Source organism: Panthera leo, chromosome B4 (assembly GCF_018350215.1).
Source record: "Panthera leo isolate Ple1 chromosome B4, P.leo_Ple1_pat1.1, whole genome shotgun sequence".
NCBI classification, from domain to species: domain Eukaryota; kingdom Metazoa; phylum Chordata; class Mammalia; order Carnivora; family Felidae; genus Panthera; species Panthera leo.
The window spans coordinates 74,990,556-75,016,975 of NC_056685.1; the positions used below are offsets into that span (position 1 = coordinate 74,990,556).

The 26,420-nt window shown below is 38.4% G+C and overlaps 1 protein-coding gene across 1 annotated transcript; it reads right to left on the bottom strand.

Moving 5' to 3' along the window:
• Positions 1-3,077: 3,077 nt before the first annotated feature.
• LOC122225626 (olfactory receptor 8S1-like) lies at positions 3,078-6,065 on the bottom strand. Its single transcript, XM_042948466.1, has 3 exons — positions 6,030-6,065; positions 5,297-5,395; positions 3,078-4,030 (listed from the first exon to the last, which is right to left on the bottom strand). The coding sequence occupies exons 2-3, from the start codon at positions 5,385-5,387 to the stop codon at positions 3,078-3,080; spliced, it is 1,044 nt and encodes a 347-aa protein (XP_042804400.1). The 5' UTR covers positions 5,388-5,395; positions 6,030-6,065.
• Between the last annotated feature and the right edge of the window lie 20,355 nt (positions 6,066-26,420).

Sequence of the window (26,420 nt, forward strand, 5' to 3'; positions counted from 1 at the left end):
TACATACTTTTTAAAACAGAGATGGAAAAGCTTCTCTATATATACATATGTGAACAGAATATGTGTACAGAAATTTGAACATGATTATATAAGCCAAAGAAAACTAAGAAAGATATATATTCTGTGGCTAACATGGATTACCTTGAGTGGAGAATAAATAGGAAAAGATGTTGAAAGGATGGCAAGCCAAAAATAAAAAAAAAAAAAATCACCAAGAAAAAAAATTGTATGATACGATCCATTCAGGTATTTATGTAAGATGAAGTCTAAATAAATTAATATTATTCAAAAAATAACACTACACAGAAATTAAACATACACCCCTTAGTTAAGAGAAAAAAAATTCATTCCAAAAATGTTCCCTAGATTATTGGAGATAAAAACTCATCTATTACTATAGTTGAATTTCTTCTGTGTGTAATTTTTTCCTTCTCTGATTCTGATTTCACCTCTCAGGCCATGTTGATTTGAATTCTAGGCCTCAACAGAAGCATCATGGAAGAATATATAAGATAGGAGGAGTTACTAGCTTTCTTCCTATAGGAAGACATCGCAGCTTTAGAGAGATTGGAGGTTCACAGTTTTCCAGGTCCTCCAAATTCTTCACGATGTCATTATTCCAATTATTGAGATGACACAATTCCTTGATAAACATCCAATTCTCCCATAAGTAACCTAGTGTGATAGTGAATTCACTGAATCAATCTCTGAGTTATTTTGTATAGCCTCTGCTCTATGTCTATAAAATGAAATATATCCCCTGAAGTTCATTCTGTACCTTAAGGTCAAAAATCAAGAAATGAAATAATTATCTTGACAGCAGAAGACCTGTGGTCTTGGCATTCCTCCCTCTCTTGGACTTGCTTAATTTTAGCACTTCCTCCTTATTCAGAGGTTTAGCACAATCTCCACAGTCTCGGGCAATCATGGGTCTTAAGAGTGGCAATTACATATCATGAGAAGAAAAAATGAAAGGACAACTCACTTCATTGTGCACATCTTAGCACAATAACTAATTCTACATGTCCTCACTTCCCTGAGGGTTGTTGTCTACAAATCAATCTCCATTCCAATTTCAAAACTAGTTTTCTTTCTTTGAAAGAAACAAAAACTGACTGTGGATAACCTGATGAAAGGCAGAAAAAGAAGTTTTGGAAAAAACAAAGAAGGATGATTCACAAAATAGAAGAGGAAGGGTATCATAATAATCATTTTCTTCTTTCAAATTTTAACCAAATATCTAATTCTAAAGTTCAGTTGATTTAATCTCGCCTTTGAAACCGGTGTGAGTTACCATTCTTTGGTTATAAGCAATTGAATCTGGTAGCAAATAATTGTGAAAAGGATCAGTGAGTCTTATAGACCGAATGGAAGGGGCAGTCAGTGACTGAGAATATGGACTCTGTTCAAGCTACAGAGTTTAAATTCCAGCTCCACCATTTCCTTGCTATGAATCCCTCAACAGGTGAATATCTTCATTTCCTCATTGGTAAAGGAAAACTAAATAAAACTATCTCATACCTGTTGAGATGATTAAGTAGGATAATAAAGGTAAGGTAATATAGGTAATATATATTAATTTTCTATTGCTGCTAATAACAAATTATCACAAACTTAGTATCTTAAAATGACAGAAATATATTATCTCACAGTTCTGGTCAGAATCTCAATGCACTCAACTGATTCCACTGGTCACACAAGGCCAAAATCAAGCCAACAGACATTACCTGAAGGATCTGGAGGAGACATCATTCAGTTTGTTGGCAGAAGTCAATTCTATGAATTCCATGAAATGAGGTTCCTATTTCTTTGCTGGCTCTTGGCTGGTAGTTGTTCTCAGTTTTTAGAAGCCACATACAATCTCTGGCTCATAGCCTGCATCCATGAGTAAAGCCAGCAATGCTAGGCTGAGTTCATCTTATGCTTATATTATCTCTGACCTTCCCTTCTGCTGCATTGTTCCTGCCTACAGCTGGAGAAGCTTCCCTGCTTTTAAGGATTCATGTGATTAGACTGAGCCTACCTGCATAATCCAAGATACCCTCCCTATTTTAAAGTCCATAACTTTATACATCTGTCCAATCCCTTTTGCCATATAACATATTAATAGTTTCCAGGGATTAGGAGGATCTCTTTGGGGGACTAGTCTGCCTATCACAGGAACTTAGCACACTTCTTGGCTTGAGTTAAGAAATGTAACAAATTAGAGGGCGCCTGGGTGGTTCAGTTGGTTAAACATCTGACTCTTGATTTCAGGTCATGATCTCATGGTTCACGGGATCAAGCCCCGCATGCTGAGACCATGGAGCCAGCTTGGGATTCTCTCTCTCTCTCTCTCTCTCTCTGCCCCTCCCACACTCACAAATGCTCTGCTCTCTCTCACAAAATAAATAAACTAAAAAAAAAAAAGAAAGAAATGTAATGAATTAGCTATTGTCACTATATTTGTTTAAAATATGACTTCAGGAAGGACAACTGCTAAGGGAGCCAGATTTCATGGACTCTTTAGGCACTATAGTCAGATCGACTCTTCCAAATGCTGTCTTTTCTTGTTGTTTATTCCTGCTAAGTACTTGAATTTCCTAGAGTTAGATTCTAAATAACTGCACTTGGGTCTTGATTTTACTCCTTGCCTCAATGCACTGTCAGGAGAAAGGGGTAGAAAAGTTAGCCTATTCTAGATTATAGGATCACCCCACTTTACAGACCCATATCAATTTGAGAAAACTAGTCTTCCTGAGGATTTGGGTGTAATCATTTGAAGAAGTGTGAAAGAGTAATGATTAACCAATAGCAATAGATGTCCACATAGAAATGAAAAATAAATCAACATTTTTATAAAATGACCCCTCAAAAAGAAGACTGATTCATTTCTCCTTTCCTGAATAAGACTGAACCTGAGTCATCCTGAGATAACAGTTTTCTGTCCTCTTCACAAGCATTTTCAAGGAAATAAATGCCACTGTATTCCCTATAGCATCTAGCATCATGGACAATCAAGAAATCCTCCTTAAAATCCATTATCTGATCATGTAGCATAATAATTCAGTCTCCCTTCAGTCATAATCTTCTGTCTACTACATGAGAGAATGAAAATATTTTCTGAACATTCTTCCCATAGCTGCCTTCACCTCTTTGTTCTGTAGGCTGTAGACAAGGGGGTTCAGCATGGGAGTGACCACGCTGTACTGCAAGGAGAGCATCATCGCCAGATGGGAGCCTGAAGTTGGCAAGAGATAGCTGAGGAAACCTGAGCCATAGAACAAGATCACAGTAGTGAGGTGAGAAGAGCAAGTAGAGAAGGCCTTGCTTCTGCCTGAGGTGGAGCTGATGCTCAGGATGGTGGAGACAATGCGAACATAGGAAAAAACAATCATAATGAAGGTTCCAAAGAAATGCAAGACAGAGGAGCACAGCAGGAGTGTGAAGTTGGTCGAGGTATCAGAACAAGACAGAGGGAAGAGAGAAGACAGCTCACAGCTGAAGTGGGGAAGAGTCTGGTCCTCGCAATAGTCTAAATTGACAGCCAAGAGGATATTAATGAGAGCATCAACAAAGGCCAGGCCCCAGGAACCCCACACCATCCCAACACAGAGCTGGTTGCTCATCACCTGGCCATAGAGCAGAGGGGAGCTGATGGCTACATAGCGGTCATAGGCCATCACAGCCAGCAGACAGGCCTCCGTGCCCCCGGTAGCAAATACAAAGAAGGCCTGAGCCAGGCAGCTCTCTACAAAGATGGTTTTACTTTCAGAAAGTAGATTCTCCAGCATCTTGGGGACTGTGACAGATGAGTGGCAGAGGTCCAGGAAGGACAGTTGTCTCAAAAAGAAGTACATGGGCATGTGGAGGTGAGAATCAGCCCTAATCACCAGCAGCATCAAGAAATTTCCCATCAGAGTGAAGAGATAAATCAGAAAGAACAGCACAAAGAGTATGGCCTGAATACTGGGGTCAATAGATAGTCCAAGGAGAATGAACTCACTGATAGCACTGTAGTTTTTCATTGCCATATACAGAAGTGTTCTCTCTGGAAAACAAGAAGATCCACCAAAAGTCTCTCAGTGCCTCTTACTTACCCCAGCACCTAGATCTTACTCTACGTGAATATCTTTTCACTAAAGTCCCACAATCCACATTCATGTATTTAAAAGTTAACTTCTTGGCCGCCATTTTGCCATTGATATTTTAAATAAGCCATGGTCCTATTTTTTATTATAGTCTTTTCTGGAGCTATAATGATTTTATGTGGTTTAGATGGTACATTTGAAAAGAAGTTTCCTGACATGAGAAGAAGGTGGAAAAGAAGATTGCAGGAGTGAATTACTCGAGAAAATGAGGTAGGATTAAGTCTAGAGTAAAAGGACTTAGGTAAGAGCAGGGATACTTTGTCACTTCTATGTCTAAGAGAGAAGGTCAAGAGTGCAAGAAGTGAGTTTCCATTTGACTGCTTCCATTTGTTTTCAATAAGGTGTAAATGAGATCATTGGTTGTGCATGTGTATGTGTGTGAGCATGCCCACATGCACACAAGGAATTATAAAGGTATTGATAATGATAAAATTAAAATGATAAAATTAATGATAAAATTATAAAGGTATTGACAATGATAAAAAGCACAATCTTGAGAAAAGGGGCCAAGGTGAAGTGTAAGAAACTATCAGAGGATAGGAGGACAATAAGACACCAAGGAATTAGAAACTGGCTGTGGAATTAGATTGTTCTGGATTATTCTAACTTTAAATTTCCTTCATTTTATTTAATGGCATCATATTGTAATTAAACTTTAAAATACATTCACAAAGTAATAATACATTTTCAAAAACTGATAGCCTAGATCATGATGTCCAGTGATGTGTTAGGTGGGCTTTTGTGGGCAATGCTATGATTATAATGGCTCATGAGAAGCTGTACCCAGGTGATAAGACAATGCTCTGGTTATATCACCATGCTAATCCTAAAAATCATATATCCGGTAATTTACATAGTCACTATTCCTACCTCTGCCATTATTGCAGGCTTTAAGGCCCCCACATGGTTATCTAAACTTTCTCCTCATACTTTGAAACTTGTACATATATCCCTGTAGTGGCCTGATATTCTAAACGTCATCTGAGTCTCAATAAAACTGTTCAATATTCTTGCCTCAAACTGGAGGCCCTTCCGGGCTCTGGCTGTTCCAATTGAACACTACTTCATTTACTTCATCAGTAAAGACTGAGGAATCTATCATGTTGTCATTTACTAACTGAACAATTAATGCCTCCCAGCCCACATAAGGAACAAAACCTAATTACCTGAATTCTCAGTTGGTAGTACACTGTTCTGTGGCAACAATATTTTCAGATCCAGTAAGTAATAAGACTCTTCAGCTCGTGAAGTCAACATTAAGAATACTGTTTTAAGGGAGAAGTAGAAAATCATATATTGGATGTTAACATTTATGATGGATTCAACACTAGCAATGTAAAACAATAAATTGCGGGTAATATCTAGATATTTCGTATAGTTATTTGGGTTCAGAGTATAGGAGATAATATCTTAAATTATTCCTCTTTAACTCTCTAGATATAGCAATATTATGCATGGAGGCTCCCAATGCTCATTCTGAGATCACCCCGTTGCCCCCAGAACAAAGCAAGAGAACCTAAGTAAGGGTTCACAGTAGCCAGGAGTGAGGCTGGTGTTGTATCATTTCAGAGACAGCACATACAAAGGAATTCCCTTTCTCTTGGCTACCAACAAACATAGTCCAACTAACTAGATCCAAAGATTCCATGAACTATATAGAGAGAATCCCAACCTTGAATCAAGGCAACACCTTGCAAAGAGGCAAGCATTCTGATAAAAGTCAATGCTACAATTTAATTTCACAGTTAAGTTTCTTCTTTAACATTATTTAGAGATTCTCAGAACAATCTTTTAAAAATAACATTAAGGAGTGATATCAGTAAGATGACAGAATAGGAGGTCCCAGCCCTTATCACCCCAAGAAACAATGATTTAACAACCATCTATGGATGAAAATACCTTTATGAAAGATCTGGAATCCAGGTGAGACATTATAGCACCCTAGTGGAATACAGAAATGAGAAACACATTTGAAAGGGTAAGAAATACCTTTACCCGTATCAACCCTCTCACAACTCAGCATAGTAAAGCACAAAAAAAGATATCCTTGACCCACAAGTTCTCCCATGGGGAAAAGAGACAGCAAGCATACCCATGGATGCCAGCCCCAGATTTACCTGCCACATACCCCAGCACTACCTGCCTGCCTGTGAACTCCAGCACAAAGCACAAGGCCAGCCCACATACCCCATCAGCCAGTCTGCTCATGGTCCCCACCAACCAGCCTACCAAGAATCTCTGGCCTGGCTGATGGTGAAGGACTTTCCTTGCTGAAGAAGTTTCCTCTTGAAGAAATATCTGCACTCCAATATTCATTGTCACATTATTCACAGTAGCAAGACATGGTGGCAACCTAGGAGTCCATTGACAGGTTAATGGATTAAAAAATGTCATATATATATATATATATATATATATATATATATATATATATATATATATGTAATAGAATATTACTCAGCCCTAAGAAAAAGAGGAAATCCTGCCATTTGCAAAAACATGGATGAAATTAGAGGACTATATGCTAAGTGAAATAATCCAGACACAGAAGGAAAAATACTACATGATAACACTTATATGAGGAACCTAAAATGGTCAAACTCATAAAAGCAGAGACCAGAAAATGGCTGCCAGAAGTTGGGAGGAGGAGAAAACAGGGAGGTATTAGTTAATGGATTAGGGTAGTTAATGGATTAGGTAGTTAATGAATTAGGATTAGTTAATGGATTAAAGGGTAAAAAATCAGTTACACAAAATGAATAAGTCCTAGAGATCTACCATATTTCATGGTGACTATAGTTAGTAATTCTGTATTGTATCCTTAAAAGTGACTAAGAGGGTAGATCTTACATGTTCTTATCACACACAAAAAGTCACAATAATAAATAAAGAGGGTGGGAGGAAACTTTTGAAGGTGATGGACATGTTTATGTCATAGATTGTTATGGTGGTCTCACAGATGTATACTTATCTCCAAACTCATCACATTTACACATTAAACAGATACAGCTTTTTCTTTGTCAATGTCGTCTCAATAAGGTACTTTATAATTTATATTAAAGCATTTTTATTGTGGCTGATTCCTGAAACATCACCATTATTGATTTATTTCTTAAATCTCTATTTCAAAATTTAAAGTAAACAGCTCTGGGAATATAATATAATAGGTTTGTTTCTAGATATTAACACCATTATGTGGAGGAAATTAGTTGGCTCTTGCCCAAAGTAAAAGTTCCCTGAGAAATGTTAATTTCAGAATCAGACGAAGGCTACCAAGCATAATAAATAGCCCATAAGAGTTACTCAGAACATGACAGTGAAAAATATGAATGAATGACTGAATGAGAGACTACTTTTTAAAGACAAGCCAGTCTGTGTGATGAAGACACACGTTTCTAAATGGTATTTGTTGTAGTCCCATGATTTTTAAGGGCACTTGGCATTAGGGGAAAACACAAAATTGGAGGTGCCAAAGATAACCATCGCCTATTTTCTTCATGTGTTCTGGTTTGCTTTATGTCCCATTCCTTGACCGATTAGATATCTCATGTGCTCTGGGGTGGGTTAAGGGAGATCTTTGGTTTGGTTTGGTTTCACAAAGATTTACTAAACAAACATGGAAATCAATAGTATTATTACATAAATTAGACTGCAGTATAATTTCCCGAGGATTTATATACAAATCACAATGATTCCTATTATGCAATCAATTGTCAAGATTTTGAACAGTACTTTTCTGCATGAGTGGCTCACATGAGTGAGGACTAGCTATATACGTTGCATAGTAACTAAGATCCTCTTATGGAGTTTCCAGTTCCAGCTTCCCAGGAAAAGCACCAAATGACAAAGCTTACTACCTCACATCTGTGGTACCCTATAGCAGTCACATTTGCCCTACAAGCATGAACAAGATGATAAGGCTGCCCATAAGGGCAGCACAAAAAGAATGATGGTGAAATACAATCTTAGAAGACAAGGAAGCACTACCTACATTTCAAAAGGCTTCAAATCCCATCTGTCAAAACACAAACTCAATTATTAGATATTTATTGAATTATTGTTAATCATCACAGGTCTGTCAATGGGACTGTGATTATATAAGAGAATATCCTTATTTGTAGAAGATGAATGCTTAAGTACTCATGAGTGAGGTGTTACAATGTCATATTACTTTCAAGTGATTCAGCAGATCAAATTACATAGAGAGATAGATGATAGATAAATGTAAGTTAATAAAGTATATGTAGCAAAATGCTAACAATTTATGGATCTAGGTAAAAGTTATACTATCATATTACTTTCAACTTTCCAGTGTGTTTATTATTTTTTAAAATTTTTTAAAAATGTCTTAGTATTTATTTATTTTTGAGAGAGAGAGAGAGACAGAACCTGAGCCAGGGAAGGGCAGAGAGAGAGGGAGACACAGAATCTGAAGCAGGATCCAGGCTGAACTGTCAGCACACAACCTGACGTGGGGCTCAAACTCACAAACCACGAGATTCCATGACCTGAGCTGAAGTGGGATATTTAACTGACTGAGCTACCCAGGTGCCCCAGTGTAATTTTTTTTTAAGTTTATTTATTTACTTTTGAGAGAAAGAGCAAGTATGAATCGGGGAGGGGCAGAGAGAGAGAATCCCAAGCAAGCTCCATGCCACCAGCATGGAGCCTGTTGTGGGGCTTGAACTCACAAACCGTGAGATCATGACCTGAGCAGAAGTCAAATGCTTAACCTACTGAGCCACCCAGGCACCCTGTTTATAACTTTTTTTAATGAAAAATGTTTTTAAAATTTTTGAATTAAAAAACCCACAAATTTAATGACTAAATTTTACTTAGACATTTCCACTGTGGAAAATCAAATTAAAGCTAAATGATATACCTTAAAATACAAAAATGTACAGAATACAGTTACAGTGTATTTCCCTTAGTTACAAGACCATGTGTTTGCAATATAAATCTGATAATAAAATGTTATTCTTGGTTACAACACACTCTCTCTATACCCACCAAACACATTCCAAAAAAATTATGTATTCAAATACATAATTAAGACAAGTCTTTGTGTGCTTTTCCTTTTGTTACATGAAAGTTGTGAATTCTCACCTCTGTGAGAAACAAAACAATATATATATAGAACTTGACCAACATATGGAAAATATATACTAGGTAAAGTGACCAAAATAGGAAAGCAACTGAGGAGAGGCATCTGGATGGTTCAGTCCATTAAGCATCTGACTCTTGATTTCAGCTCAGGTCATGATCTCATGGTTTGTGAGTTTAAGCCCCAGTCGGGCTGTGCGCTGATGGTGCAGAGCCTGCGTGGGATTCTCTATCTCTCCCCCTCTCTCTGCCCCTCCCTCACACTCTCTCTCTCTCAAAATAAATAAATAAACTTAAAAAAAAAAAAAGGAAAGAAAGAAAAGCAACTGAGGAATCGTACTTCAAATCCCTATCATTGAAACAATAGAGAATCTAGCATTCTGTTAATGCAATGCAAAATCAGCTGCTTAAGGAAGAAATCCAACCAGTTATTTGCCCTGCACATGTCAACCAAGTAGCTGGACCAATTGTTTTAATGTTCAGGTGTAATAAGTACCCAACCTGTGGTGCTCGCTCTGTCAGCCCTCACTGCCAACATAGTTGTACCTTGAGATCTTTAGTTAACAGCATTAAAGCCATATTTTCAACAGAATGGTCCAAAAGAAGCAACTAAAGTCAAACACAGAAATGAAAAACACACCTTGAATTACTGAACTGTTTGGCTGCCTTGATGACTTTTAAATGATTTAAGTAATTTAATTTTCAGATATAGATTTGAAAATGTTGAACTGGAAACTTATAAACAAATGATTGTGTAGTTGCTTCACAAATAGAGATCTGAATGAGTTTTACAATGTTGTGATTTTTTCTTTGCAAGTATCCTATTGAGTGAGTTTCTTTTGTTTATTGTTTTATGTTGACATACGAAATCATGCACATTGCCAGCAATGGGTAAGTTTATGCTGACAATAATTCCAACTTCTGTTGTGAAGGAATTAGAAGTCTACTGATGCAAATGTACTATATACTACACAGTCAGTTTTGACTTTATTTACTTCTTAGTTTTACCTACATACATGAAGACAAAGTGGCAAGACTTCCACTTAAGAAAGCAAGACCCACCAAATATACTTGTTGCAATGTGTGCATTTCTTTTTCTTATATTTATTTATTTGTTTATTTATTTAAAAAAATTTTTTTAATGTTTATTTCTTTTTGAGAGAGAGAGAGAGAGAGAGAGAGAGACAGAATACTGGTGGGGGAGGGGCAGAAAAAGAGGGAGACACAGAATCCAAAACAGACTCCAGGCTCTGAGTTTCAGTACAGTAGGGCTCAAACTCAGGAATGGTGAGATCATGACCTGAGCCAAAGTCGAACGCCCAACCTACTGAGGCACCCAGGCACCCCTTTTTTTAAATTTATTTATTTATTTATTTGTTTGTTTGTTTATTTATTTATTTATTTATTTATTTATAGCAAACGCACACATGAGTAGGGACGGGCAGAGGGAGAGAAAGAGAGAATACCAAGCAGGCTCCACCTCAGCATAGAGCCCAACTATGGGCTCTATCTGACAACTGGTGAGATCATGACCTGAGCTGAAATCAAGAGTTGGTCTCTCAACCGACTGAGCCACCCAGGCGCTACACAATGTATGCATTTCTTAAAGATATTATTTTACAGTATTGATATTTAAGAAAATGCTGACAACTCCTAAAATTACATAAAACAAATCTATAACTTACTTGACACAAACTCTGTGATTTATTTCTTTAACTGCCAAAAAGTGCAACTCTCTGGAGTTCAGGATTGAAAGATTTTAATCTATAAAAATTAGAAATATGTGTGGTGTTCTTACCTGTTCGGGTGGTAATCTCAGTGACCCAACCTTTCAAGACCCTGAAAAAATTCAAGCTCTATGCTAAAAGGCAAAGAGAAGCAGCAGAGGCATGGAGATCTCATTGGAGGCAGACATATGTGGGGCCCTATCCCAGATCTGCTACTGTCTAGATACATGAGCTTAAAAAGAAGTTTCATCTTTTTAATTTCAATTTTCCCATCTACACAGTGGGGATAACAATACCCACTTTGCAGCGTCATAATAATTTAATTGGGTAATTTATATAAAATAAAAGCTTTAACAAACTCAGTTTTAAATTTATCTTAAATGCTTAACATTCCAAAGGATGAGGAAAAGAAGCACATTTGAGAAGCTGACAAAGACATCTTAGGGAACTAGTCCTAAAAACTAGTCATCCTGGAGCAAACAGCATTGCAGGAGAGCTCTGGGACAGTGAAAAAAGAGTTTAGATGAGAGGAATCAGAAGAAGTATCTTAGAAAGGCATAAAGAGAGGGAAGGCAGGAGAGAAGGGAGAATAAAGTAGTTCAAGTAGCTTCAGAAGGAACAAAACCATCAGAGAATTTAGGAAGGACATTATTATGCCCTTGGCTTGTACTCTGGAGCTCAGCATTAATAAGTGAAGCCATCCTTGTTTAGTTGATTTCCATAAAGAGAGGATTACCGCAACTACTCAACTCTGTGAATAGGTATAATTTACAGTCTAAAAAGCTGGATGAGTAAAAAGAAGTATGTTTACCCAGGCTCCAAAAGACCCTGTAGATAAATCTTCAGAAACTTTTTCTAATTTCTGCTTGAGGATCATCTCACTTGAGCAATTTCTTTCATCTTTCTTAATCCTGATTAATCATTTGTCCACTTCCTCTATTATGAATACCTTGCTGTTTGCACTGTCCAAATAATGAAACCTCTTATGTAACCAATCAGAGACAGGCAGCTGGATTTTGTCAGTTGATGGGTTGAAGGACTGAATGAGGAGCCTAAGAGACAGCTGGCTAATGTTAGGCATTCCCTGGAGTCACACTAGAAGTTTGACTTTGGACTCATTAACTAAAAAGAAGAACTTTTGGGAGGGCAACAGGGGACATTATTATGCAACATCTTTGGAAATTCTGGGTTTGAAGCAATTACTTTGAACTACTGAATGACAAATTCTCTTATTCTGATGAGAGCTCCACAGGAACAAGGAGGGAGAAGAAAATTTGGTCCCCGTGTAGGAAGCCAGGATTTTCCCTCAGGCCAAATACAAGGTGGATGACTCCTCTTGGGATTTTCCATGGAAGCTGAGGAGTGTTGAGTTTATCTCCTGATCATCTTCCCATGTGTATATGAAATAGGTTTGTAAATACAAGTAAGCTGAATATCAGGAGAGTCAAATGAGTAAAAACAAGACAAACTTGCTTTTCATTAGTCTTTCATTACATAAGAAATTATGAAACAATCTCCTGCCATATCAATAGACACTACACCACCTTACCTAGATATAATGGCTTAGCAGATATGCTCAGAGGCATTTTCTGTACATATATGAGATCCATATGTATGTTCCAGCTTGTTTTCATCACTTAATTAAACACTTGGAGGTCTTTTCATGCCTACATGCAATACCCAGCTTTTTCCTCTTTATGCCTATGTGATATTCATAATACATATCTGCCATAATTTAACCATTCTTCCATTGATAATTATTCAAGCTGATTCCAAGCTTCAATAGGTTCAAATCTATTATAATTAGTGCTATACTGAGCAAAAAAATGTTTGTACCTATGGGTATGTATGCTAGTTATTTTGTAGTCTAGAACACCATATTGCAATTTCTGCATCAATATCAGAGATACAAATTTGAAATTAGATTTGATAGTTTACATATTCCACCTCTCAGTTATATCAACTTACTGTTGTGTATTTGACTGTGTGAGGTATCTATTTGACTATGTGGACTCAACAATGTTAATTTCATGCTGCATAACATATAAAGGGGAATGTGAGAACAAATAAAATCAGAGTCATGCATGTAAGTCATTTGGCCTCTGAAAGGAGACTTCCTCATCTTTGAGGGAGAACAGGAAAACTGCATGTGTCTACAGTTGCAGCACAAAATCACTTTGAGAAGACATGGAACCTAAAGCCAATATATTTAAATTAGTACAGTGACAGGAAAAGTAAGTCAGAATAATTTCTGTATTCTTGTACAAATAGTGCTGGCACAGGTCAACACCAATTGCAATGAAGATTTCCAATGAAAACCAAGCAAGCATTTATTATTGGACATATACTTCTACTACACACACACAGCAATGACAGATAAAGTACAAAAAGAATTTACCACTTATTTGAAATTTAATCTTATGATATTCCATTTTTTGAACATTTCACAATTTATCCATTGTTCTGTTGATTGGTATTTGAATTGTTTCCACTTTTTAGCAAGTATTCATAACTCTGCTATGAACATTCGTATAAAAATCTTTTATGTAGATGTACACACTAATTTTCCTTGTATATTACTTGAAGAGGAATTGCTGGGACATAGCATAACTATATGGTTGGTCTTAGTAGAAACTAGCAAACTATTCTCCAAAGTGTTTGTAACACCGCATGCTCAGCACCAACATATGAAGGTTTCAGTTGTTTCACATTCTTATCAATATTTTGTATTGTTAGTCCTTTTTTTAAGTTTGGCAAATCAGATGCATGTGAAGTAGAAATTCATTGTGGTTTAATTACATTGTATCAATCATGTTGAGGAAATTTCCATGTTTACTGGCCACTTGTATATCCTGTTTGGTGAAAAATATAAATTTTTCCATTTGTATTGAGAATATATATTCCAAAGTTTATGAATTCTTTTACCTTTCTTAAATGTGTCTTTCAATGAACAGAAATTTTTAATTTAATGCAGTACAATTAGGCACTTTTATCTTTTTATAAGTAGTACTTCTTGTTTCCTCTTCAAAACATCTTTGCCCTTCCCAAGATCATGAATATACTTTCCTAGGCAGTCTTCTAAAAGCTTTATTATTTCACTAGTCACAAATAGGATTACAACACAGAAAACTGAATTTCTGTATGGCGTGAAGTAGGCTATACTATATGGGATATTCAAACAATCTAGTATCTTCATTTCCACTTAAATTATATTAGTACATTTGTTGTAAATCAAATGCATATACATATGGGTCAATTCCTGTTCCAATATTCAATTTGTCTATTATTATGCCAATTCCACATTGTCTTAATTACTCTTATTTTACAAGCTTTGAAATCTGACAAAGTACTCTAGAGTTGTTTTTTGAGTTGTTTATCTCGTCTATTGTGGAACTTTAAATTTAAAATTGAATTTGAGAAAAACTAGAACTTTTGATAGGAAGATGGCGGCGTAGGAGGACGCGGGGCTCACAGCGCGTCCTGCCGATCACTTAGATTCCACCTACACCTGCCTAAAGAACACAGAAAACCGCCAGAGGATTAGCAGAAGGGAGTCTCCAGAGTCAAGCGCAGACCAGAGGCCCACGGAAGAGGGTAGGAAGGGCGGCGAGGCGGTGCGCGCTCCACGGACTGGCGGGAGGGAGCCGGGGCGGAGGGGCGGCTCGCCGGCCAAGCAGAGCCCCCGAGTCTGGCTGGCAAAAGCGGAGGGGCCGGACAGACTGTGTTCCGACAGCAAGTGCGACTTAGCGTCTGGGAGGTCAGAAGTTAACAGCTCTGCTCGGAAAGCGGGAAGGCTGGAGGACAAAGGGAGGGAGAGCTGCTGAGCCCCCGGAAGGCAGAGCTCAGCTTGGCGGGGAACAAAGGCGCTCACCAGCGCCATCTCCCCCGCCCATCCCCCAGCCAAAATCCCAAAGGGAACCAGTTCCTGCCAGGGAACTTGCTCGCTCCGCGCAAACACCCAACTCTGTGCTTCTGCGGAGCCAAACCTCCGGCAGCGGATCTGACTCCCTCCCGCTGCCACAGGGCTCCTCCTGAAGTGGATCACCTAAGGAGAAGCGAGCTAAGCCTGCCCCTCCAGCCCCCGTGCACCTTGCCTACCCACCCCAGCTAATACGCCAGATCCCCAACACCACAAGCCTGGCAGTGTGCAAGTAGCCCAGACGGGACACGCCACCCCACAGTGAATCCCGCCCCTAGGAGAGGGGAAGAGAAGGCACACACCAGTCTGACTGTGGCCCCAGCAGTGGGCTGGGGGCAGACATCGGGTCGGACTGCGGCCCCGCCCACTAACTCCAGTTATACACCACAGCACAGGGTAAGTGCCCTGCAGGTCCTCACCACGCCAGGGACTCTCCAAAATGACCAAACGGAAGAATTCCCCTCAGAAGAATCTCCAGGAAATAACAACAGCTAATGAACTGATCAAAAAGGATTTAAATAATATAACAGAAAGTGAATTTAGAATAATAGTCATAAAATTAATCGCTGGGCTTGAAAACAGTATACAGGACAGCAGAGAATCTCTTGCCACAAAGATCGAGGGACTAAGGAACAGTCACGAGGAGTTGAAAAACGCTTTAAACGAATTGCAAAACAAAATGGAATCCACGATGGCTCGGCTTGAAGAGGCAGAGGAGAGAATAGGTGAACTAGAAGATAAAGTTATGGAGAAAGAGGAAGCTGAAAGAAAGAGAGATAAAAAAATCCAGGAGTATGAGGGGAAAATTAGAGAACTAAGTGATACACTAAAAAAAAATAATATACGCATAATTGGTATCCCAGAGGAGGAAGAGAGAGGGAAGGGTGCTGAAGGGGTACTTGAACAAATTATAGCTGAGAACTTCCCTGAACTGGGGAAGGAAAAAGGCATTGAAATCCAAGAGGCACAGAGAACTCCCTCCAGACGTAACTTGAATCGATCTTCTGCACGACATATCATAGTGAAACTGGCAAAATACAAGGATAAAGAGAAAATTCTGAAAGCAGCAAGGGATAAACGTGCCCTCACATATAAAGGGAGACCTATAAGACTCGTGACTGATCTCTCCTTTGAAACTTGGCAGGCCAGAAAGGCTTGGCACGATATCTACAGTGTGCTAAACAGAAAAAATATGCAGCCGAGAATCCTTTATCCAGCAAGTCTGTCATTTAGAATAGAAGGAGAGATAAAGGTCTTCCCAAACAAACAAAAACTGAAGGAATTTGTCACCACGAAACCAGCCCTACAAGAGATCCTAAGGGGGATCCTGTGAGACAAAGTACCAGAGACATCACTACAAGCATAAAACATACAGACATCACAATGACTCTAAACCCGTATCTTTCTATAATAACACTGAATGTAAATGGATTAAATGCGCCAACTAAAAGACATAGGGTATCAGAATGGATAAAAAAACAAGACCCATCTATTTGCTGTCTACAAGAGACTCATTTTAGATCTGAGGACACCTTTAGATTGAGAGTGAGGGGATGGAGAACTATTTATCATGCTCCTGGAAGCCAAAAGAAAGCTGGAGTAGCCATACTTCTATCAGACAAACTAGACTTTAAATTAAAGGCTGTAACAAGAGATGAAGAAGGGCATTATATAATAATCACAGGGTCTATCCACCAGGAAGAGCTAACTATTATAAATGTCTATGCGCCAAATACCCGAGCCCCCAGATATATAAAACAATTACTCACAAACATAAGCAACCTTATTGATAAGAATGTGGTCATTGCAGGGGACTTTAACACCCCACTTACAGAAATGGATAGATCATCTAGACACACAGTCAATAAAGAAACAAGGGCCCTGAATGATACATTGGATCAGATGGACTTGACAGATATATTTAGAACTCTGCATCCCAAAGCAACAGAATATACTTTCTTCTCGAGTGCACATGGAACATTCTCCAAGATAGATCATATACTGGGTCACAAAACAGCCCTTCATAAGTTTACAAGAATTGAAATTATACCATGCATACTTTCAGACCACAATGCTATGAAGCTTGAAATCAACCACAGGAAAAAGTCTGGAAAACCTCCAAAAGCATGGAGGTTAAAGAACACCCTACTAACGAATGAGTGGGTCAACCAGGCAATTAGAGAAGAAATTAAAACATATATGGAAACAAACGAAAATGAAAATACAACAATCCAAACGCTTTGGGATGCAGCGAAGGCAGTCCTGAGAGGAAAATACATTGCAATCCAGGCCTATCTCAAGAAACAAGAAAAATCCCAAATACAAAACCTAACAGCACACCTAAAGGAAATAGAAGCAGAACAGCAAAGGCAGCCTAAACCCAGCAGAAGAAGAGAAATAATAAAGATCAGAGCAGAAATAAACAATATAGAATCTAAAAAAACTGTAGAGCAGATCAACGAAACCAAGAGTTGGTTTTTTGAAAAAATAAACAAAATTGACAAACCTCTAGCCAGGCTTCTCAAAAAGAAAAGGGAGATGACCCAAATAGATAAAATCATGAATGAAAATGGAATGATTACAACCAATCCCTCAGAGATACAAACAATTATCAGGGAATACTATGAAAAATTATATGCCAGCAAATTGGACAACCTGGAAGAAATGGACAAATTTCTAAACACCCACACTCTTCCAAAACTCAATCAGGAGGAAATAGAAAGCTTGAACAGACCCATAACCAGCGAAGAAATTGAATCGGTTATCAAAAATCTCCCAACAAATAAGAGTCCAGGACCAGATGGCTTCCCAGGGGAGTTCTACCAGACATTTAAAACAGAGATAATACCTATCCTTCTCAAGCTATTCCAAGAAATAGAAAGGGAAGGAAAACTTCCAGACTCATTCTATGAAGCCAGTATTACTTTGATTCCTAAACCAGACAGAGACCCAGTAAAAAAAGAGAACTACAGGCCAATATCCCTGATGAATATGGATGCAAAAATTCTTAATAAGATACTAGCAAATCGAATTCAACAGCATATAAAAAGAATTATTCACCATGATCAAGTGGGATTCATTCCTGGGATGCAGGGCTGGTTCAACATTCGCAAATCGATCAACGTGATACATCACATTAACAAAAAAAAAGAGAAGAACCATATGATCCTGTCAATCGATGCAGAAAAGGCCTTTGACAAAATCCAGCACCCTTTCTTAATAAAAACCCTTGAGAAAGTCGGGATAGAAGGAACATACTTAAAGATCATAAAGGCCATTTATGAAAAGCCCACAGCTAACATCATCCTCAACGGGGAAAAACTGAGAGCTTTTTCCCTGAGATCAGGAACACGACAGGGATGCCCACTGTCACCGCTGCTATTTAATATAGTGCTGGAAGTTCTAGCATCAGCAATCAGACAACAAAAGGAAATCAAAGGCATCAAAATTGGCAAAGATGAAGTCAAGCTTTCGCTTTTTGCAGATGACATGATATTATACATGGAAAATCCGATAGACTCCACCAAAAGTCTGCTAGAACTGATACATGAATTCAGCAAAGTTGCAGGATACAAAATCAATGTACAGAAATCAGTTGCATTCTTATACACTAACAATGAAGCAACAGAAAGACAAATGAAGAAACTGATCCCATTCACAATTGCACCAAGAAGCATAAAATACCTAGGAATAAATCTAACCAAAGATGTAAAAGATCTGTATGCTGAAAACTATAGAAAGCTTATGCAGGTAATTGAAGAAGATATAAAGAAATGGAAAGACATTCCCTGCTCATGGATTGGAAGAATAAATATTGTCAAAATGTCAATACTACCCAAAGCTATCTACACATTCAATGCAATCCCAATCAAAATTGCACCAGCATTCTTCTCGAAACTAGAACAAGCAATCCTAAAATTCATATGGAACCACAAAAGGCCCCGAATAGCCAAAGTAATTTTGAAGAAGAAGACCAAAGCAGGAGGCATCACAATCCCAGACTTTAGCCTCTACTACAAAGCTGTCACCATCAAGACAGCATGGTATTGGCATAAAAACAGACACATAGACCAATGGAATAGAATAGAAACCCCAGAACTAGACCCACAAACGTATGGCCAACTCATCTTTGACAAAGCAGGAAAGAACATCCAATGGAAAAAAGACAGTCTCTTTAACAAATGGTGCTGGGAGAACTGGACAGCAACATGCAGAAGGTTGAAACTAGACCACTTTCTCACACCATTCACAAAAATAAACTCAAAATGGATAAAGGACCTGAATGTGAGACAGGAAACCATCAAAACCTTAGAGGAGAAAGCAGGAAAAGACCTCTCTGACCTCAGCCGTAGCAATCTCTTACTCGGCACATCCCCAAAGGCAAGGGAATTAAAAGCAAAAGTGAATTACTGGGACCTTATGAAGATAAAAAGCTTCTGCACAGCAAAGGAAACAACCAACAAAACTAAAAGGCAACCAACGGAATGGGAAAAGATATTTGCATATGACACATCGGACAAAGGGCTAGTATCCAAAATCTATAAAGAGCTCACCAAACTCCACACCCGAAAAACAAATAACCCAGTGAAGAAATGGGCAGAAAACATGAATAGACACTTCTCTAAAGAAGACATCCGGATGGCCAACAGGCACATGAAAAGATGTTCAACGTCGCTCCTTATCAGGGAAATACAAATCAAAACCACACTCAGATACCACCTCACGCCAGTCAGAGTGGCCAAAATGAAGAAATCAGGAGACTATAGATGCTGGAGAGGATGTGGAGAAACAGGAACCCTCTTGCACTGTTGGTCGGAATGCAAATTGGTGCAGCCGCTCTGGAAAGCAGTGTGGAGGTTCCTCAGAAAATTAAAAATAGACCTACCCTATGACCCAGCAATAGCACTGCTAGGAATTTATCCAAGGGATACAGGAGTACTGATGCATAGGGGCACTTGTACCCCAATGTTTATAGCGGCACTCTCAACAATAGCCAAATTATGGAAAGAGCCTAAATGTCCATCAACTGATGAATGGATAAAGAAATTGTGGTTTATATACACAATGGAATACTACGTGGCAATGAGAAAAAATGAAATATGGCCTTTTGTAGCAACATGGATGGAACTGGAGAGTGTGATGCTAAGTGAAATAAGCCATACAGAGAAAGACAGATACCATATGGTTTCACTCTTATGTGGATCCTGAGAAACGTAACAGAAACCCATGGGGGAGGGGAAGGAAAAAAAAAAAAAAGAGGTTAGAGTGGGAGAGAGCCAAAGCATAAGAGACTGTTAAAAACTAAGAACAAACTGAGGGTTGATGGGGGGTGGGAGGGAGGGCAGGGTGGGTGATGGGTATTGAGGAGGGCACCTTTTGGGATGAGCACTGGGTGTTGTATGGAAACCAATTTGACAGTAAATTTCATATATTAAAAAATAAAAAAAAATAAAAAAAATAAAATAAAAAAGTAAATAAAATAAAAAAATAAATAAATAAATAAAAAATAAAAAAAAAATAAATAAAAAAATAATAATAAAAACTAGAACTTTTGCATATTCCTTACATGAAAAAAGTCACCTGAAAATTGAAGCATTTTTATATACAGGTCAAGAGAAAATACCACCGATCCTCCCTTTTTTATCTTTTAAAAAATTTATCACCTAGATGATTCAGGTTAATTATTTTTTCTGACCTTAATCTTCCAGGAAACGACTTTAATTATCTAGTTAACCTTCCATGTGTAACAACGGTTAAATAAGGCACCCGACAAGAAGAATATATATATTTTTGAAGTATAAATTCAGTTAACTTGTTTATTGACATCATGTGATTAAAAATACAAAGATGAATGATTTCTCAATTAAATTTGAATTAACTCAGAAAAAATAAAAAATAAAAAAATAAAAAAATAAAATTGAATTTGAGAACATTTGTCAATTTCCATAAAAGTTTTGCTGCAATTTTGATTAAGATTATATTGAATATACAGTCGCCTGGATGGCTCAGTTGGTTAAGTGCCAAGTCTTGATTTTGGCTCAGGTCATGATCTCATGGTCATGAGATTGAGCCCTGTGTTGGGTTGGGTGTAAAGCCTGCTTAAGATTCTCTCTCTTCTTCTGCCATCTGCCCTTCCCCTGCTCGCCTGTGCTCTCTCTCTCTCCCTTTCAAAAATAAATAAATATGTAAATGATAGCCTTGCTGGATAGAGTATTCTTGGCTGCAGATTTTTCCCATTCAGCACTTGGAATATATCATGCCACTCCCTTCTGGCTTGCCAAGTTTCTGTTGAGAAATCTCCAGCAGCCTTATGGGTCTTCCCATATGGATATGTTGTGTTTTCATTTTTGTCTCAGAATTTTTATTTCCCTTTAGCATTCTTTTGTAAGGCATGTCTAGTGATGATAAATTCCCTCAGTTTTTTTTTTCTCTATGAAAGTCTTTATCCCTCCTTCATTTATGAAGAACAACATACTTTGCTGGGTAAAGTGGTTTTTGTTGACAATTTTTTTACTTTGTGCATTTTGAATATATCATTCCATTCTCTCCTGGGTGGAAGGTAACTGCTGAGAAATCTGTTGGTCTTATTGGGATTCCCTCATATGTGGTGAATCTTTTCTATTGCTGCCTTTAAAATTCCCTCCTTGTCTTTGATTTTAGAGAACTTGATTATAATCTCAGTCAAGATCTCCTTGGGTTGTATCCTTTTGGAGATCTTTGAGCTTTGGGTACCTGGTTGGCCATATCTTTCCCCAGATTTGGGGAATTTTTGTACATTATTTCTTCAAGTAAGCTTTTTATCCCTTTTTCTCTTTTCCCTTTTAGAACTTCTATAATGCAAATACTTTTCTTTTTGTTAGTTGCCCATAATTCATACAGGCTTTCTTCACTCTTTTTCATTCTAATTTATTTTTTCTCCTCTGATTGGATAATATCAAGAGTTCTGTCTTCCAGTTTACAGATTCTTTCTTCTGCATGATTGAGCCTGTTGTTGAAGCTCTCTATTACATTTTTCATTTTACTCATTGTATTCTTTAGCTCTAGAATTTCTGTTATGTTCTTTTCTGATTCTAGCTCTTTACTAACTTATCATTTTGTTCATGCATTGTTTTCCTGAGATCGAGTTGTCTATCTGTATTCTCTTGAATCTCAGTTAATTTCCTTAAAATAACTATTTTTAATTCTTTTTCTGATAACTCACAGATCTCCATTTTTGGAAGATCAGTTGCTGGAAAACTACTCTGTTCTTTTAGTGGTGTCATCTTTCCTCCTTTTCCATGTTTCTGATGACTCTGCATTGATGTCTACAAATTTGAGGAAGCAGTCAACTCTTCCAGCTTTTTTGGACTGGTTTCAGTGGGGAATATCTTCATCTGAATGTCATTACAATGGCACTGGTTGGGTGGAGTGCAGTGTATTTGCTTCCGGGGAGGGCACAGCAGCATAGTCTCTATGCAGCTCCATCATCTGAAGTCAACATTGGCACAGACTATGGGAGTCTTCTGTGTCCAAGACTGTGGAGTTCCTGTGGATGGCAGTGGTGGCTATGGCTATTGGTAGTCTCAAAGAAGAAACCTGCTGGTATCTTCTTGTTGCCCCTTTTTGCCCATGGGAGGAAGTTCTAATCAAAAGGATCCCTCTTTCTGCCTGATCTGGCACGCTGGAACTCAAAGTGCTAGCAGAGTTGAGGTCCTATGATCAGGTACATGTAGCTCTATCACAGTGCCTGGGTCCTGGGGCACAGATGCACTTGCTGCTGCACTAGTACTGGTGTCTAAGGTGTGAGAATCTGCAAATCTCCCATGGAACCAGGGTCTGGGTCTCTAGACCTTGTCGTAGTGTCTCAGGCAGGAAGGAGAAATGCAGCAGTAGCAGCACACTCGTAATTGCAAGGCACAATAGTGGCTTGGGTCAGGGGACAGCGTATAGTAGCAGCACAATCTGTGGATGATGAGTCCAAGTCCCAACTCTGGCCCAGGGAACAGTTGCAGAACAAGAGGAGCATGTTTCAAGTGGCAGTCCTTTAAAGCTACGTGTCAGGACCCAGGTGACAGATTGGAGAGCAGCGGTGGCTGGGTCCAAGGAATGGCAGGTCAGAACCACAACATGTTACCTGAGGGCAGGGCTCAGAGCAGTGACAGCTTGCCCCTAGTAATGGTGGTCAAAGAGTGACTTGAGACCCAAGGGGTAGACTTCAGAGAAGCAGTGGCTGCCCTGGAAATGTTAGGACAAAGCTATGACCTGGGACTAGTGGGAGGATGCAGAGAAGCAGCAGCTCTGGTTCCATATGTGGCAAGGTACTGTGGCATCCTGATCCCAGAAAGTGAGGCACAGCAGTGACTGAGGCCCCTGGGGCAAGTCTCACCACAGCAACATCTCCAACCCCAGGGAGGAGATGCAATGGTGGGGACTCCAGGCACCTCCATCAGATGAGATAAGCAATAGTGAAGACCATGGGAGTTCTTAGTACCAAAGGATGCAGACATCCACAGCAGTGAGGCTTGCTGGGGTTCTCCTGCTCTCCTTTTCCCCATGGGATGAAATTCCTCTGAGAGGATCCTTCCTGGAACTGAGCTGCTCTTGACCAGGGGATAGGGTAACACAGGTAAAATGCTTCTTATGCTTTTCTATGTGGACATCCTCAATTTTTGAGCTCAGCAGTTTTTTCTCCTTCTTCCTTGTAGTCCAGAACTTTCTCTGAGCTATTTTAGTTGTTTATTTATTGTTTTGCTGGTTTTGGTGGGGAGAGAATGTTGGGAACTCCTAGCCCTCCATCTTGCAGATGTCACTTCCCTTGCCTCATATATTTTCAAAGCTTTGTTTTTAGATCCATAAACATTTTGGAAGCTATTCCTTTTGGGGAGATTTTATTCTTTTATCATTATGTAATATCTCTCTTTGTCCCTGATAATCTTCTTTATTCTAAAGTATACTTTGAAAAATTAGTATAGATAATCCACCCCCCTCTTCATTGTTTTTCTTGGTATATCTTTTATTTTTTAATTTACATCCAAGTTAGTTAGCATATAGTACAATACTGAATTCAGGAGTAGATTCCTTAATGCCCCTTACCCATTTAGTCCATCCCCCCTCCCACAACCCCTCCTCCAGCAACCCTGTTTGTTCTCCATATGTTTTGTACCCTCAGTTGCATAGTACCCTCTAGTTGCATCCACACAGTTGCAAATGGCAAGATTTAATTCTTTTTGATTGCTGAGTAATACTCCAGTGTGTGTGTGTGTGTGTGTGTGTGTGTGTGTGTATGTGTGTGTGTGTGTGTGTGTGTGTGTGTGTGTGTACATACATACACACACACCACATCTTCTTTATCCATTCATCTATCAATGGATATTTGGGCTCTTTCCATACTTTGGCTAATTTTTTTATACTTATTTTTGAGAGAGACAGAGAGCAAGAGGTGGGGGGATGGAGAGAGTGAGATACAGAATCCAAAGCTGCCTGAGTTGTTAATGTTAGCCATTCTGACAGGTGTCAGGTGATATTTCATTGTGGTTTTGATTTGTATTTTCTGGATGATGAGTGGTGTTTCCCGGATGATTTCCCATCCGGTATTTCCTGGATAATCCAGTGGCCATCTGGATGTCTTCTTTGGAGAAGTGTCTATTCATGTATTTTGCCCATTTCTTCACTGGATTGTTTGTTTTTTGGGTGTTGGGTTTGATAAGTTCTTTATAGATTTTGGATACTAACCCTTTATCTGATATGTCATGCAAATATCTTCTCCCATTCCATAGGTTGCCTTTTAGCTTTGCTGTCATGGTATATCTTTCTCATCAGTTTTTGTCTGATGTATTATTGTCTTCTTCTTAAATTTTATTTCTTACAGACAGCATATATTTGTTTTATAGTGCAATATAATATCTTGTGTTTAAACCCATTTGTTTAGCCCACTCACATTTAAAGTTATTAATGGTTTCCCTACGTTATCATATACATTTTTAAATAATCTCAGTCTACCTTCAAATAATAGGTATAGCAATTCAAGTGTAGTATAAAGACCTTGTAACAATTTATTCCCAATTATTCCTTTCTCTGTTTTGTGCCACTGTCATGCATTTCACCTGTGAACACACAGTGCACTATTATATGAACACAGAACACACTGCTACTATTTTTGCTTTAAAAACATCTGTTTTTATCTAAGGAAAACTTTCAATTTTTTTCTGATTGGCTTTAATTTTTCAACATTGCTACACTGGATCTTATTTGAGAGTCACTTGTGTCCACTTGTGTCAATGCTTTGAACTATACATACTACTGCCACATTCTGCCACTCTCTTGTAATTGTCTTGCTATAAAAATAATTTTAGAGCAGTTAAAGTTTTATAAAAGACTGTATTTTCCCTTTATTTGTTCTCTTTTTTTATACTCTCCATTTCTTTTTATAAGTCTAAAGTCTTAGCTTATATAATATTCCATGTACCTGAGAAACCTCATTTAACTTTTATGTACACTAGGTCTTCAGGAAATACATTCTCTCATGTTTTCTTTGCCTAGAAAGTCTTTATTTGTTCTTTAATTTTGGAGGTTATCTTTGCTGGGTACACAGTTCTCAGTTGGCCATTTCTTTTTTGCAGCTCTTTAGAAATTTCACTCCACTGTCTTCTTGCTTGCATGGTTTTAATGGGAATTCTCCTGTAATTGTTTTATTTTTCCTTTAAAAGGTTTTTAGTATTGAATTTTTGTCTTTTTATTTTTTGACCCCTACCTGTTTCTCCCATTCCCCAACCCCCCCACCTCTGGTAACAACCAGAGGCTGCTGTTATTCTTATATTTGTACCTCCCAGGTAATGTATGTTTTTTCTCTGTCTAGCACAAATTCCTGCTCTTTTCCCATGGGTAGTACTCCACTTTTCCCCCTCTTTTATTTTCCCCAAGGTGCAAAGAATTTTGCCAGTGCCCTCAACTAAAGGTTTTGATATACTCTGTGCAGATTAAGGTTTTTGTTCCATAAGGGAAATAGAGAAGGGTCTAGGTGGAGTTTCTGCAATGACTGCTATTCCCTTACCCCCATCACAGGGAGGCTTTTTTACAGTACTCTTTTTTCTTTACATTTCTCAGAGGAAAAGTCTGAAAGTATGAACCTCCAGTGTCTGCCACCCCCAGAGTCTTCATATTCTCACACTAGCCTACACTCAGTCTTTGGGAATTGATAAAAATTATGTTGTATTTATTCTTCATACCAGTTTAGATGGTTTTCAGTAGTATCTATCCTAGTTAAACCTTGTTACCCTTGCAGGTGTTTGTCTCTCTCTAGATTTCAAATTAGCCATTTGCCCTGTAACCTGCTTAGGGGCTCAAGAAGCACAGGGGCACCAGGATGGCTCAGTGGGTTAAGCTTTCAAACTTACAGTTCGTGAGATCAAGCCCTGAGTCATGCTCTGCACTGACAGCATGAAGCCTGTTTGGGATTCTCTGCCTTCTCTTTCTCTGCCCCTCTCCTGCTCTCTCTCTCTTAAAGTAAATAAATAAACTTAAAAAAAAAAAAGAATTGCAGTTGTTAATCTGCAGTGTGTCCAG

Bases quoted from the DNA above. Each gene is read 5' to 3' on its own strand.
- LOC122225626 (XM_042948466.1), bottom strand. From the start codon at position 5,387: ATGTTGACTTCACGAGCTGAAGAGTCTTATTACTTACTGGATCTGAAA. The intron at 4,031-5,296 runs GTAATTAGGTTT...CTTGTTTTCCAG, and splicing joins ACTACCAACTGAGAATTCAG to AGAGAACACTTCTGTATATG.